The 15,929-nt window shown below is 42.2% G+C and overlaps 1 protein-coding gene across 1 annotated transcript; it reads left to right on the top strand.

Moving 5' to 3' along the window:
* The first annotated feature begins 12,597 nt into the window (after positions 1–12,597).
* gas1a (growth arrest-specific 1a) lies at positions 12,598–15,286 on the top strand. Its single transcript, XM_084054661.1, has one exon. The coding sequence runs from the start codon at positions 13,165–13,167 to the stop codon at positions 13,948–13,950; it is 786 nt and encodes a 261-aa protein (XP_083910787.1). The 5' UTR covers positions 12,598–13,164; the 3' UTR covers positions 13,951–15,286.
* Positions 15,287–15,929: the final 643 nt, after the last annotated feature.

Raw genomic sequence — 15,929 nt, 5'->3', positions numbered from 1 at the left:
CTTCATGCAAAATATTTTACTATAGTGCCAACCCTCAAAAGAAATATGTGCCCAACATTTGTCAACAAACACATATAAAAACAAGGGAACCAGGAGACCTGGTACTGCCAGACCCCTAGTGATTGAAATCTGAATGGCCGGACTTCGCATGACGTGTCATGCGAAGTCACGTCATGTGAGTTCCCTTCTATGCCCATGTATGGACGAAAGGGGGACGAAAGATGGACAGACATTTATTCCCATATATGGACGAAATAGGGACAAAGCCTCACGTAGGCCGATCCTCTGGGTCTGGCAAAGAAAAGATATGTCAAACGATGTATTGCTTGTAGCCTATGTGTATAAGTCATGATGCAAATTCAACCGATGCAAGTCGGGACCGATGCAAGTCGGAAGTCCCGACTTGCATCGTAATAATGATAATAACAACAGCCATAACCATATAAGGGGTTCTCAATGCAGCTATGCCCAAATATGGAGTGTGTTGTCTAACTTCAATGTGTCGTCATGGCATGAGGCGCAAACAAATTAGTCAGCTCCATATTATAATAATAATAATATTAGCTCAGCTTCATATAGAGCTTTCCGAAGTATAAGGAAAGAACCAACTTTTATTAAGAAAAAACTAAAACAATAAAAATACTAGAAAAAGTGCTCCTCGGAGCACAAGTCTCCGCCAGCAGACTTGGGAATGACTTGGGAATAATCAGCCATTTCGTGATTATTCCTGTCTTACCTCACTTTGAAAGAGGCTAAGACTCTTTCAAAGTGACACATGTATTTATAGGCCGCTATACGTCACTAGCCAATCAGATCACACTATTTCACCGTATTGTCACGTGTCACGTGAGGCTTGACCAATGTTAGCTTGACATGTGGAAAGTGAAAACAATGTCTCCTGGCGGAGACAACTAGAAAATGTGCTCCTCGGAGCACAGGTCTCCGCCAGTACTGTTCCTGATTAATCCTGTCTTACCTATTTATATATTACATAATTGTCACGTGTCACTTGACCAATGTTAGCTTGGCTGATGGAAGCTCACTTTTTGAAGTGACACACCTATTTATAGGTTTGTATTTCGTCATGCGTCTCGCTATCAAAAGCATTGGTGACAACATATTGTCACGTGTCAGGTGAAGCTTGACCAATGTTAGCTTGGCTGAGACGGACGGACACACGGAAGGACAAGAACGAAAACATACTCTCCACCTCTAGCGGAGACAATAAGTGCATCTTAGCTACACCTCAGCTGGGAAAAGCTATCCTGAAGAGGTGGGTTTTGAGTGAGGTTTTGAAGAAGGGGGCATTTTTTACATTGTTGGAGGGAGGGAGAAGCAACGGAGAAAGCCCTATCCCCAGGTATGCGATACCTAGGGGTCCTCCTAGAGGTTGGCTTCACTGGACCTGAAGGAAGGGGACATTACATTGGAGAAGATCAGAGAGGTAGAGTGCACAAAAGGGGGCATATATGGGCATATACTGATTAGTGATCTCCATATATGGGCATAAAAGGGACACAGTCAGGTAAACAGACGTCTGCATATGGGTTCAAAAGGGTCACGGACAGACGGGTACAACAGGTACTTTGACCCGACACTATGACTCAGACATATTGTTTGGATCGGCGGTGCGACGTAGGTGTAAGGGCCGCGTAGCTCTACTTATTCAAATGCACAGTACATACTAGTACTACTGTAAATCACTTTTATCAATACTCGAAGACACTTTACTTTAGAGGGGGGGAAACAGTTCACAGAGACATGAAAGGATAAAAGAAATTGTTTCAAACAGGCAATAGAAACATGAGGGAGGGTAGATGGAGAGAATCATATTGAATTATTATTTAACAACTGAAGCATACCATTGCTCTGCCAGTGTTGGTCAAATATTTGTCTGCTCGGTGAAGTGAATCACAAAACAAAGCAATCAATATAACATGGAACTAGTTTGTTTTAGTTAGCCTTCAGATGCTTTAAGGAACATTCCCGATAAGAGTCAAGTCAAAATCTTGGAACAAGGTATCAATTGAATAAAAAGAACACAGATTCTTTCCAAAACTCCTCATACTGTAGATATGGAAATCTTTCCTTTAGCAGTTTTATTACTGCTGGGTGGAGTTTTTATTTGACATTAGCTGTGATATCATAGCTTATATGAGGTGTTCCAGCATTATGGCTGTTGTCTGTCCCTGTGTCTGGTTTTGGACTGTTGGCTGATGGCCTCTAATAATTATTGTTGGCTGTGTGATGTTGTTTGAGAGTGGTTTCCATGAGCGACCAGGGCTCCGCTGGCATACATAATCGGTTCAGCCCTGGCTCAGTATTCCTCCCAGTACACTGGCCATGTTAGGAAGCGCCCAGACTGGTGAGACATACTGACGTTGACCTGTTTGCTTTTGTCAATTACCGATTTGTGTCATATGCCACAACATACAATATGTTCATTGAATGAACGCTTCTCCTCCCTAGAAGTTGGTGGTTGTTTGACTATAATGAGAAACAGCTTGTCATGCTTGATGAACTGCAGGGCTCATTATTTCGCACGCACGCACACACGCACGCATACGCACACGCACATGCACTTCTCTTTGCCTTCAAGAGGCAAGTATTATAGAATAGCTGATCTACTTTATATCAGTGTGAGACATATCTACAGCCCACACTGAGCTCTCGGTTGAGCCCATAAATTGCCACAGCGGAGCTGTAACCTTGATGTGAACTAAGCAGACTTCTTTCTCTCCGAGCCCAGCGCCTGATGGATTACCTGAGGGTGACCTGGGGTGCTAGTTGTGATGAATCTGTCCAAAACCATCTGGGGGCCCCCTGGAATTACTGCCTGGTTGTTATCGACTGAAAGCAGACACCAACGGGTTGCGTTAAGGCAAAATACCAGCACCAAGTGGACTTTTGTTAAACATCCGCAACTTTGGTTGCAAATTCATGTGGTGAGAATCAGCCTGAGCACCTGGATTCTACAGTGTTGAGTGCAATAGATTAGCAAACCTCCACTGTCAGGTAGAAATCTTGTGCAGTGTATGTCCAAAATATAAATTTTCAGGAAATCCAACCTGTGTTCCATTGGATCCAATGTAGTTATTATTTAGACACAAGCTCTTGTTAATAGTTTTCATTTGTTAATAATTATAAAACCCACAGACAGACTTTACCCCCTTTTATGGATGTCATTAAAGGGGAACATTTTAACATTTAGACATATACGACAACATTTAATATATTGCATTAATTTATGAAAACCATACAAGGTTTCCGCCCAACAGTGAGGAATCCTTTATGCTTAATATAACAAATTGCAGTCGGCATAATTTTCCGGTCCCCTATAAAAGAAAAATTGTTCAAGCTTATAACTAGGACTTTATTTAGCTGACAGACAATTGTTTAATCCACCAAGGATCTTCCTCAGCATGGAAGCAGGTTGATACATCCTTCTATATATATACATCTATACATCTAGTTATGTAAGTAACATGTTAAGCAATCACAAGACACCTGGACAGTCTGTTAGGACCTCAGAAAATCACACACAAAATCATTTGATGGGTGACAGTATTTAGGTAAATGCTATAAGACACCAAAATATATACCCAAGGACTTTAAGTGCCATGAGGCACACAAATGACAAAGGTCCATAGATCCATAGATCCACAGGTTCTCAAAATATCAGTTTTGTACATTGATGACTGAAAAAAAAAATGTATCCATCCCATTGAGTGTTTTATTTGTTTTTGAAAAGCATATAGGTTCTGGCAACACAAATACAGAACCCCTTTTCCGTAGCCTTTAAACTATGCTGATAAGACACCAAATCAGCAGGAATCACAGTATAAATGTATTTTCTAAATATTTCCTAATCAAGTTTGAAATTGCACTAGGAATTGAAAGTTGGGGTCGCCAAAAAACCTGCCCCATACAATCAGGTCCTGGTATAAAACAAGTTTGAGAACCCGTGTTTTTGACGGATAGAACAAAACAACTGGTATTTGATCATGTTAGATGTGGTAACATGTTACCACTGAAGCTTAGCATTGGACCTTGTGGGCATCTTCCATCCAGAGGGATATCAGTGTTCAAAGTGTGTCAGCCATAGCAAAGCAATCACTTAATAACACCCTATTAATTTCGAAAGGCCTAAATAACCGTCAACCACAGACAATATAATTACACCCTGTTATCATCTTGTCTGTTATTAGTTGAGCTGTCTTTAAAATCAGTAAATGTAAACATATTAGGGTGTGTGCGGTGTCAGCTATCAGTACATGCAGAGCACTAATGCTTGCTCTGCACCGAAAATAGCAGATCTACAAGCTCACAACGCATTTGTCTCTGAGCCTGGTGTTCTATGGGGGTACAGTTCACACACACAAACACACGCACATACACACACACACACGCGCGTAAGCACAAGCACACGTCGTCATGAACGTGATGTGACGTTATGCTCTGATAAGACCGCAAAGCGGCCTGAAAATCCAGATGTGAAGGACCTGAACATCTATTATCAAATGACGTATACAGTATATACGGTATGTACTGTTTATATGTGTTACTGTACATCACAAACGTAACAACGCAACATGCCCATATATGGAGACCACTTGAAAATAGGTGTGAAGGCCAAAATCGATTATTTTACTGTACGGTAAATCCAAGTCATCCATTGCCAGGTATATATATATGTTAGTGATCCACCCTGTGGTCATTAACAGAGCCACATCTATACGGCGCAATTTATATAACAAATAAAATAAACAGAAATGATATTCAGGCTCCATCAATAAGTATAACAACACACACTTCATAAATTGCAATACGCTTCCAAGCAGTAATTCTAACAAAGCCAAATTCAGTCAACATTAAAATATGACTTTGCATTTGGTTGACACCCTCTAATTACCCCTTAACCATGCAGCATTGCATTGGATTGGTCACATGATTTCTACCCATAGCAATTCTCTCCGAGTCAAGAGTTCAATGAGGATTGATGCCTCTACTGCTATGTCAGCCATGTGCTTTTGGTTTGGTCATTGGACATATAACGAACTCTGCAGCACAGCCAACTGCCACAGGCTCAAACTTTACTGGTGGCAATGTACACCTTTACCCTGAGATGTACTAATGCTGACAAAATAACCAACACATTGTCATGTGACAATGGGCATCAAACAGCTTTTTGATATTCCATAGCTGTTTACCTGTAATTGGCTTCCAAGATTTGTGGGAGGGTCTTATTCTTTTACAACAACAAAAAACACCATATATCATCTCAACCCCAAATTGGAATCGCATGTTAAGGGGCGTCTATAGAGCACCTCCAAACGCACTTTCACTTCTGAACATTTCACAAATGCAAAAGGTTTCCTCGGATCCTGACGACTGCAACCCATGATTTAAGCAGCTCTGGGTAGGCCACCTGGCCTGGCGCAGATAGGCACTCCACTGAGTGCGCCCTAAAGGCCAGTCCACACCAATGCAACTCCTCGCAACTCCTTGCAACAAAACCGTTTTAAGGCCAGTCCACACCAATGCAACTCATTGCAACTGCCATTTGGGATAATGGTTGCAAGTAGTTGCAAGGAGTTGCATGTTGCAAGGAGTTGCGTCGCGAATCATTGGTGTGGACTGGCCTTTACAGTTCGTTACTATTACTTCTGAGGTGGTACATTTGGATGAATGAATGAATCACATCATTTCTTCCACTGTAAGTACTCAATTACCGCTTCCTTGGTTGGGATGAATGTTCTCATTGCCACAAAGTCTTCACAGAACCTTTGGGTTATTAGTAGAACCGTACTTTAGTCTTAGCTAAAGGCCACAGTAATCTTTCATTGAGAATTGGATTCGACTGGGAATTCAGTGCCAGCAGGACTGGGCTGAGTTCATTTCCTCCGCGCAGAGCGTGGGAGGATGGGGGGGACACTGAGGGGCTGCAATGGGGCAGTGGTCTTGCAGGAGTCTGGAATGACATGCAATTAGTCAGCCCCGAGCAGATGACCAATATCATCTCACCAAGAGAGGGGCTGGAATAGAGGCCCATCTGTACTCAACAGCTGCAGGAGGAAACTGGTCTTTGCCTTTCTTAGACATCCAGAAAAAGAAGGAGAGAGAGAGAGAGAGAGAGAGAGAGAGAGAGAGAGAGAGAGAGATAGAGAGAGTTGATGGGGAGGGGGTGGGAGAGTGACTTAGTGAGAGTGAGAAAGTCTGAGGGTGTGTGTGTGTGTGTGTGTGTGTGTGTGTGTGTGTGTGTGTGTGTGTGTGTGTGTGTGTGTGTGTGTGTGTGTGTGTGTGTGTGTGTGTGTGTGTGTGTGTGTGTGTGTGTGTGTGTGTGTGTGTGTGTGTGTGTGTGTGTGAGGATACCTACAGATGGGATGGAGGAGGGGGAATAGGAAGAAGAAGGAAAAATGGAGGGGTTTAACAACCCTACCCACATCTGTTTATTTAGAAAAGAACCCGTTGTGTCATTCAGTTATTCTAACAACCTACACCAGGGCCAATGTTAGTCCCACAATGACGGCTTTTTAAATACACAGTTTACACTCCTATGAAGTGGCCTCATAACGGCGTTGGAGCCTCAGGAACGTGCCAGAAGGGGGAACATGCCAGGGTTTCACATTCCCTCCCTCCCTACTTGACGTCTCTATAGCGCTCTGTGATGCCAGAGGTTGGGGAGGGGATGTCTGGCGGGGGCCATTCGGGCCCATTTGTCTTGGTCTTGTGTGCTTTTTCTGGGTCTAATCTCTTAAATTGGTACTACAGGCTTGGAGGTGTGCCAAGAAACTGGAGGGGCTTTGGGTACACAGTGAAGCTGAAAGCGGGGCGAGATAGGATTCTTGTTGTGTACTGTTTATGTTTTCTGTCAACTGGATACTCTGCGACAGACGGGCACAATTGTTTAGGACACACAACACAAGACCCCAATATGCATTCACACTGGATGAACCTGGCGATGAGTCTGTGAACAACCATATTTGTGCTTTATGCCTTGGCAAATGAAAGTGTTGTGCAATGTCGCTCAACAAAAATGTTTTTTTTTGTTACAGCTAAACAGCTTGAGATAATATGACTGTTGCGTGACTAATATCGAGCTGATGTTGAAGCTTCTCAATTTCTTTGTGAGTATTACATGAATCACAACATGGTCGAAAATAAATTATCCTTCCATTTTATGATTAGTGTGCATTCATAGTTGCACGCAACCTGAGTACAAAGTGTGATTGTCACAAGTCACTGTCATATGTTTCTCCGCTATAACAATGCTGAGCCTTTTAATGAACAACAGATCAGGAATTTACAGTACTTGTGGTCAGAGTGATTATGTATACATTTGCTTTGTTGTGTTTTATGTTGTTAAATTCTTTCTTGCTGCACTCCATGTTTGGGGGATTAAGGTCATATGTCTGTGAGGGGGATAGGTCTTTATTGGTGTGCCCATATGTGCTCGTGCTTGTCTGTGTTGGTATGAAAGGCCTTTAGGCCCTGTATAAATAGCCACTTATACAAGCTGAGAGGCTGAGCAGCATGTGTTGCAACAGCTGGCGTTGTGATATCTGGAGTGCGGAGCCTATCTAAAGATTCAGAATCCACTTCCTGCCTGTAGGCCAATCAAATGCTGGTATGGCACACAGGTGATGGTGGAACTGTTGAAGTGGACAGAGCTAGGACAGGAAGGAAATAGTGTAGAGATGAAGGAGGCCTGAAACTGTTCCAATTTCTTTTTTTATTTTATTTTTTGTATAGTGAGGTCACTGAGTAACTTCATTCATTTCTAATTCTAGTTCCTCCTTGAATCTTGAATCTTGAATCTTGGCTGATTTGCTGAAGAAAATGGATTATATACAACTTTATTTATACAGCCTCATTGAGATGACACCTTCTTTTGCAAGAGTAACCTGGTCAAAATAGAAGCATTGCACGGCAATACATAAACGTTTCAGACAAAAACACAACTACCACCGTGTCAAGGAAGATTTTTGCTTTTAGAGGTTATAGTGGAATATTTCTCCTTTATGAAATTAGGAATTTAAAGTTTTCTGTATGCTATATTTCTGTTGCTCAAATAATTAGCTATGGTGCTAATCATGTGACTCAGCAGCGACAAGCTGAAAACCAGCTCAACATAGCCTACTGAATGCCCTCAGGAAGTGTTCAATTAAATAGATAAATTAATATGCAGACATGGACAAAAATGTAGAAGGAAATGAATTCTTAATCTTGGCTGCTTCCATTTCAATTAACTTATCAGTTATTACCATTATTGTTCCGCTTAAATCCCATAGAGGAAGCAATTTGAATGGATAGTTCCTGCCGAGTCATTTCCTGTATTCTGATATTTCCTTTTTGAGACAGCACGGTACTGGCCTATTCCCACTACCCAACTCCACTGGGACTCAGCCTAGTCACTAACTGATGCAACATACCTCTATGTCTGGACATATTTCAAGAACGGCAACTTCGCATAAAAAGAATAACACATTTTATCAGAAAATGATTTATATAGACTTGGAATGTTATAGGTTCACTAGGGCTGTCCCCTCATGGTCAAATAATCAATATGTCGGCTTGCTCTCAGTCGATCAAGACTTTGTTAATCGATTCTTTTATTATTCTTTTTTTCCCCCCATGCTGAATGAATCGTTTCAACTGTCTCTTGTAAACTGTGGTTTGAAACCTCATCAACCTGAAAATGCTGGTCTCTGCATGATTGTATGCAGCAAACACAAATTTACAGATTTAAATCAACTAATCGATAAAAAAAATCCTGTGACTGTTAGTCGACTAAGAATTGATTTAATCAAGGACAGCCCTACAATAGATTCATCTAATTGTACAGACAAGAAATATTGGTTCTTCAACGGTTCTTCTGTGTTTTTTTGGACTACTACAGTATAATACTTTTGCTGTACAAAGAAGCTGTTAAGCCCATGGTTCTTTCGATTTTCTTCAGCTTAGTTCACCTATAATGGTTCTGTATACCACATTTTGACAAAACATAGGTGATATACTGTATAGCACCAAAAGACGTTCCTGATTAATAGCAAAAGAATCAATTTTAGAGCTTGATCGGACCATTTGTATTTAGAGCTTAGACTAGACTAGAGTGATGCTATTGGCTCGGGGCACAAATAATATCACATTTATGCTTTTGACCTTTTCATCTGGCACTGGATCATATCATATTGCACCACACCCTTTCTGAGCTTGCAAGATATAGAAACAAAAAAAATATATATGTTTAACCTATCAAATATCTACTTTACAGAATTTTCTAGACTTTATGTTTGGATTCCTGTTGGAATGTAGGCCTGTTTATTTCATTTCAACTCAACTCCATAGCCTGGTATGGTGAGCATTAACATGAAACAGCAATGAACCTAGCTAGCTTTTACTGTTTTGAGCATCAGCAGGGGATGGTTTTAATATCATTATGTTTGTCCCTTAATTGGACTGTTGCGGCAAGAGCTCGCATTTAATTGAGCCCTCAAAGTAACAACGCACAACTCTCTGTCAAGCACATCTGGTTTACACATATTGTTGTTGGCAAAAGAAAAAGAGGGTAGGATATTTCGATTAGCTTTCTTTTCCCTCCACAAATGTTTTGGGTTGGAAGTTTTAATGCGGTTGGTGAGATTAAATAAGCCAAGGCAGACAATTAGACCTGAAATTAATCCATTTTGATCAGCTGTATTGTGTGAAGAATTGATGAAGTATAAATGGTTAATGTCCTGATAACTCCAAATGAATTGCTTAATCTGAATAAGCCAGACAATTACACCTGAAATTAATCAATTTTGATCGGCTGTATTGTGTGAAGAATGGATGAAGTATAAATGGTAAATGTCCTGATAACTCAAAATGAATTGAATAACTCTCTTTAAAAAAAAATGCTTCTACTTTATAATTCTGCCAAATGCACTTGAGAACAACACACTTGACAAAAACACACTCAATATTGTGTCCTCAAACTTCATTTATCAATTTGTAACGCTGAGAATGAACAAAGGTTGCATTCGTTCACTCTCAGAGTTAGATTATCACGAAGGATTTTACTGTGTAGTGTTTCCATTCACTGTCCTTGGAGATAATGGCAGAAGAGGGTCTCTGAAGGGGATAGAGTTCCCTGTATCCATCATTTTGGATGAGCTGGGTCCTCAGAGGAGTGCCAGGAGAGCCTGTGCTAGCCAGCCGTAACTGACATTGAGTGCATTGTTTGCAATGGGAAGCTCATGGCTGTGGCCTAAAGGTACATTCCTGAGATCAGAATGCTGTTTGAAACACAAACAGCCTTTGTGCCCTCCCCAGCTCTCTCTGCCTCTGTCTCCCTCATCCACATCAAGCCTCAAGTACTAAACGGTCTCCTCCTTGCTCATGTGTCAACATGTGGGCTATCATTTTACACACACATCCACATATGCATGTGCATGCACACCAACGCACACACACACACACACACACACACACACACCCAAGCACGGAAGTGCGCAAGCACACAAAACGTAAGTCCGGTCCATTTTGAAAATGAGGTCCATCTTGCAAGTCTATTCATAATAGATTTCTAAAATCAAGAGAAGTATTCAGCTTGCAATTTAGACATTTATCAGATGCTCTTATCCAGAGTGGCTTAAAAAGTTCTACAAAGTAACAAGGATAGCAGGTAGATGTCAAACATATTATCTGTCTAAACATACTATCATGTTTTGTATTTGTGAACAATAAACAACACACATCTATCTAAATAACATAGCATCTGTGAACAAGTAAGCACGTAGGCTACCTAACACCAATATAAATAACCTAACTAGCATAATATGCAATAAGGATGAAAAGATAAAAGAATGGTCACTCACAGGATCTCCGGCAATAAGCATGTCTTAATAATAAAACACATTAACATCAAATCACATCTTTCCCCTCTGTCTCTCTGTTTTTGGTGCACGAGCACACATGCATGCTCATCATAGGTGTGCGGGGTATGGTATCTCTCTCCTGTGCATGTTCACATGCACGCACACACACATAGGTGTGCGGCCTCTCTGTGTGTCTCTCTCTCTGTCTGAGTGCGCTGCACATGTGCACACAGTCACACACATCATAAGCTGCATTGCACTGTACTTTGCGCTGCACTGTGATATGGAAGAGACAGATGTTGTGATCTTGATATGTAGTGATCCCATATGCAGGACAGACAGCTTTGCGCCTGATTAGCTAGTCCCACACTCCATAGTTGCTGACATGCATCCCATAGCCCTAGAGGGACAGTGGGTCTGATGTTATACATTTATCAAAATAGCATAGTTGTCAATGACAGATTTGAAAAATATAGGCCTAATTGAGTTCTTTTGCATACTGGCAGCATGCAAATGAAATATGACATTGACTGGTGTAGTAGTTTGCAAGATTAGCTGCCGACACACAGACAGACTGACATACAGCCTAGGCAGGCACACACACACGCACGCACGCACGCACGCACGCGCGCGCGCACAAACACACACACACACACACACACACACACACACACACACACACACACACACACACACACACACACACGGGTGAAAACACTCATCTCCACCCTGCTTTGCCTGGTGAAAATAATAATAATAATAAGCAGTGTTGCTTTCAGACTGGTGGAAAATGGGGAGTGACAGTCCTGACTGAGTAGGGACCAGTGATGCTATGCTCATTTGAGAAGTGGTTGCACTCTCTATTTTAATGACGTGACGCGTACGTCGCTTAACACCTACAGTACAGGTCACACAATGGGCAATTGATATGCATATAGGCTAATTCCTATGTTAATGTACCTGGCGTGAGTCGGGAGCCTTTGTAAACTTTGATGAAGTGTGAATTTAAAGTAGTTTTAAATCTATGCGTGTGCCTGCACGTCCCCCTGGCCAAATAAGTGGTTGCACGGCGTGCAACCGCGTCCACTGAGCATTGCACCCCATGTAGGGACGAGGGAGGTAATCCCACAGCTTGGGACCTGAGGAGGGAGAGGCCATGCATTTAAATAAGGCAATTATATTTACATGGTAATACATATGCACAACACAGTAATCATATTTTTTGCAATTGTGTCAAATGGGACACTGCAAGAGTTACAGTAGCTCAAGAGCATAGTCGCTTAGTAGGTGAATTTAAATAGGTAAGTGTTTAACTTCAAGCCCATTACTAACCAGTGGATGACAGGTTTCAATTGATAAACTGAACCTATAGAAATACCATCACATTAAAAAGTGATTACCAAATTGGCCAATGAGTTTTTTTTTGACATGCCACTATCAGAGGACATTATTAGAGCTTGTTGTGCAGATCATAAGTAACTACACAGGTAGGAACATGTTATATTTTGTTCTTGGTAAAATAAGTTGTTAATTTATCAATTCGTAACTTCGAGTATTTCTTCCAGTCAGATATAGGCCTACATTTGGCATTTTATCTCCCCTCTGTCATAATAATTCCACCCACCCCAAACTCCCGCCCATGGCCTACGTAGGGACTCATAACAACTGGCCCACCAATGGGAACCACCTCCCTAATGTGTGCAAGGGAGGGGGCCGTACAGAGAAAGACAAACGCTGAAGGGGAGAGAAGACCACTTCGCGAACCAGAAGGGTTGTTGTTTTTCCTTAGTATTTGTTTGCGTTCCTGTGGCAAAAAGGACTTAAATGATTCTACATAGTCTGCCAACAGGCTCCGAGGACCGCGCGTTCGCCTCTGGGCGAAGGATCGGGTGGAGTTTACTGCCCTGTGAGAAGAACTAAGAGCGGATCATTGAGCTACGTTACTGCCGTTGGAAAGGAATGAGAGCCGCTGGAGAAACTTTCCCAAAGTAGTGGACAACTTTTCGCTCAGCTCTTCCAGAGCTTTTTTTTTTTTTTTTGCAACAGTCGTTTTATACCAAGCATGTTACGGATAAAGGAACGTTCACTCGAACCAAACTGAAACTAATCATGGAACAACTCTAACGGGATTTCCAGTCGATATCTGGACGGAATTAAACCCCATGCCAGCTTGTTCAATAGCACCGTACGAATCGGAATTAAATCCGGCTCCGGGGCACAACAATCCATGGAAGTTCTTTAGCAAGCCTATGTACTCACATGACATTGGTCTGAAAGTTTTTACCGTTCATTTGTAGCCATAACAATGGCATGTTCTGACACATTGGCCCAGTGCTTCCACAGATCCATTTGGCCCATCGGTTGCGTGTTTTTGTTTTTTGGCTACCTATCCGTGGCGTCGCCGTCCCACGGTCGGCGATTGATATGCTGGCAGGCGATCATGAACTGCCAGACTGAGCCCGAGTGCAACTACGCGTACGGGCAGTACGTGCACGCGTGCGGTCCCGTCCTGAACGGCGAGAGGAAGAGGTGCCCGAGCCACTGCATCTCCTCGTTAGTCCAGCTCAACCTGACCAAGAACGGCCCGGCGCTGGAGGACTGCAGCTGCGCCCAGGACCCCGTCTGCAGGAGCACCAAGCGGGCCATCGAGCCCTGCCTGCCGCGGACCAGCAACACGGGCTGCACGGAAGCCCGGCGCCAGTGCGAGCGAGACCAGCAGTGCAGCTCGGCGATGCGCGACTATTTAATCCACTGCGGGAAACTTTTCAGCGGGGCTACCTGCACGAACGCTTGTCGGAACGTGATCGCGGACATGCGCAAGATCCCCAAAGCGGAGCTGTTAGACTCATGCACTTGCGACGGCACGGAGCGGGCCATCTGCGAGTTCGTCAAGAACAGCATGAAGACCCTCTGCTTTGACTCTCCCGTCGTGGTGGAGGACGGCAGCGGGTCGAACTGCGAGGACGATGACGAGGATAATATGCCTCCGGATCCCGAGTACGTGGGTACATCAAGCAGAGGTTCTCTCTCGACAGCCCACTGTCTTTTCACCCTGCTGGCATCCATTTTGGCTCTATTGCATCTCCTTTAATCCGCCGAGTTCATAATCTGTCCCGACCATTGTCCACATAAAGGGCAAACTAAACTTTTGTCACTCAATGACCGGCGTCTATTGTGAATGGTTAGAGCTTCGAAAGACTACGTGAAAGGGTCTTTTGACAAAGGCCTAAATTGTTTGAATTGAGACTTCAGATTCTGAAGGATATCAGATAATGATATATTTCTATGCAAGTGAGTCCAGGAACATTTTTATTTTTTATTTTGTATCCCTGTACTTATAGGCAATTCACTTGATGGTGCTGTAGGGCTTAATCGAATCACACCACTCCACGGCTCTCTAAATGCTTTGCTTATTTGATAAGCTAAATACGTAGTTTATTTTGTCACAGGCATTCTGTTTAATAGTTCTAGAAATGGTTATGTTTGACACAATATGACAGAGTTGGCTTGTTTTGTTAATGCAAGGTTTTGATCAGTATAAGCTGTGCACTGCCAATCTTGAACTATGAACTATTTTTATATGATATATTGCCATTGGCGTCAGGTGATCTGATTTGCAAGTATTTAATGCTGGAATCCATAGGAATGGACATGTAAATAAATTAGGGAAAGTGAAACAGTAATTTATTACACGCGTCCCAGTTACATCCAAATGTTCAACATGTGAATAAAAAAGTACGAATTCCAGCTTTAAAGGGAAGTTATTTGTGTGTATTTCTTTAAAGTAATGTACAGTGTATAGCCTATAGATTTTTCAGAGAATCCTTTATGTTTGGCTATAAGATGATTTATTCACTGTGTAGCCTAGAGAGAAAATGTCTAAATCCACTGTATGACTGCCTCAATGATATACTTTTATAGAAGGCATAAAAGAGACTTGAAATTATTTTTGACTCAGTTATTTGTTGATTTCCCCCTGTACTTCATTAATAGTATTGTGCCTTAATTGTGAAAAATGTAAATATGAAGTGTGAATGCTGGATTATCAAATCACCTCCACCATAAGGCCCAATAATTTGACCTTGGTTGGTGAGCCCTTTAAAAAATGATACTGTGAGATTTAGTATTTTTTACATTAAAATGAAGAGCAGAGGCTGTGGAACAACTAGGCCCATTCAAAATGCAAGTCAACTGCCTCAGTTGACTGATAGCCTAATGACCTGCAATGTCTTGATTTAGCCGGCTGTTGTCAAAAGCAACTGCCACCATAAATCAACAGCCCCCCCTGCCCTCTTTTCTCACCAGTCTTTCGCCATATATCAGGCTACATAGCGAATTATTATCATGTGTGAAGGCAATTATGTGTGCTAAGTAGGCCTAAATCAGTTATGTTAAATACTTGGCTATAATTAAAATAGCCTATAGTAGCTATTTTTGTCAGACTTTTTTTTTATTATTAGTTATTGGCTTTTATGTTATCCTTATTTATCAGGCTGTTATTTTTCAGTGTCATTCAGAAAGATTGTCATGCTCTCGTTCCTCTCTCTGCTGGCTTTCAGGGGAGGGGAACTTTAAATCAATGATTGCTGCAAAATGTTTTATTAGAGAAGGGACAAGAGCCCTCCAGCTGAATGGATGGAGGAGAAGTCGAGTGGCATCTTTGTCATGGTAATGTTAAGCACATAATAGTTCGGTCGCACAATAGGGAGGCACTTCATTCTTTCAGGCTGGCTTGACACCTCTAGAGAGCCGAGCGGTGGGGAACCATGTGGGAACGATCTGCTGCCGCTTGGGCTGCAACCCTCGGTATGCGGTCCTCCGCTACGGTCCTGATGCATTGAGAGAGCCGTTGGCCATTGGTAGCCAGGGCTATACTCACCCCCTTCCCCTCGCATTTAGTTTCAGCAATTGGAAAAAGCACAGCATGCTTTGGTTTTTAATAATGTGTGGTGTGTGAAAGGATGAATGAGTGGCTGCAGGAATTCTCACTCAACTAGCCTACTTATCATAAAGCATCACATTGAAATGCAGAACAATAATTTAGTGCTGGATTATTTTTTGGAACTAAGC

This window comes from Gymnoscopelus microlampas (genome assembly GCF_963454915.1).
Source record: "Gymnoscopelus microlampas genome assembly, chromosome: 4".
Classification (NCBI taxonomy): Eukaryota; Metazoa; Chordata; class Actinopteri; order Myctophiformes; family Myctophidae; genus Gymnoscopelus; species Gymnoscopelus microlampas.
This window is presented reverse-complemented; position numbering and strand designations above follow the sequence as displayed.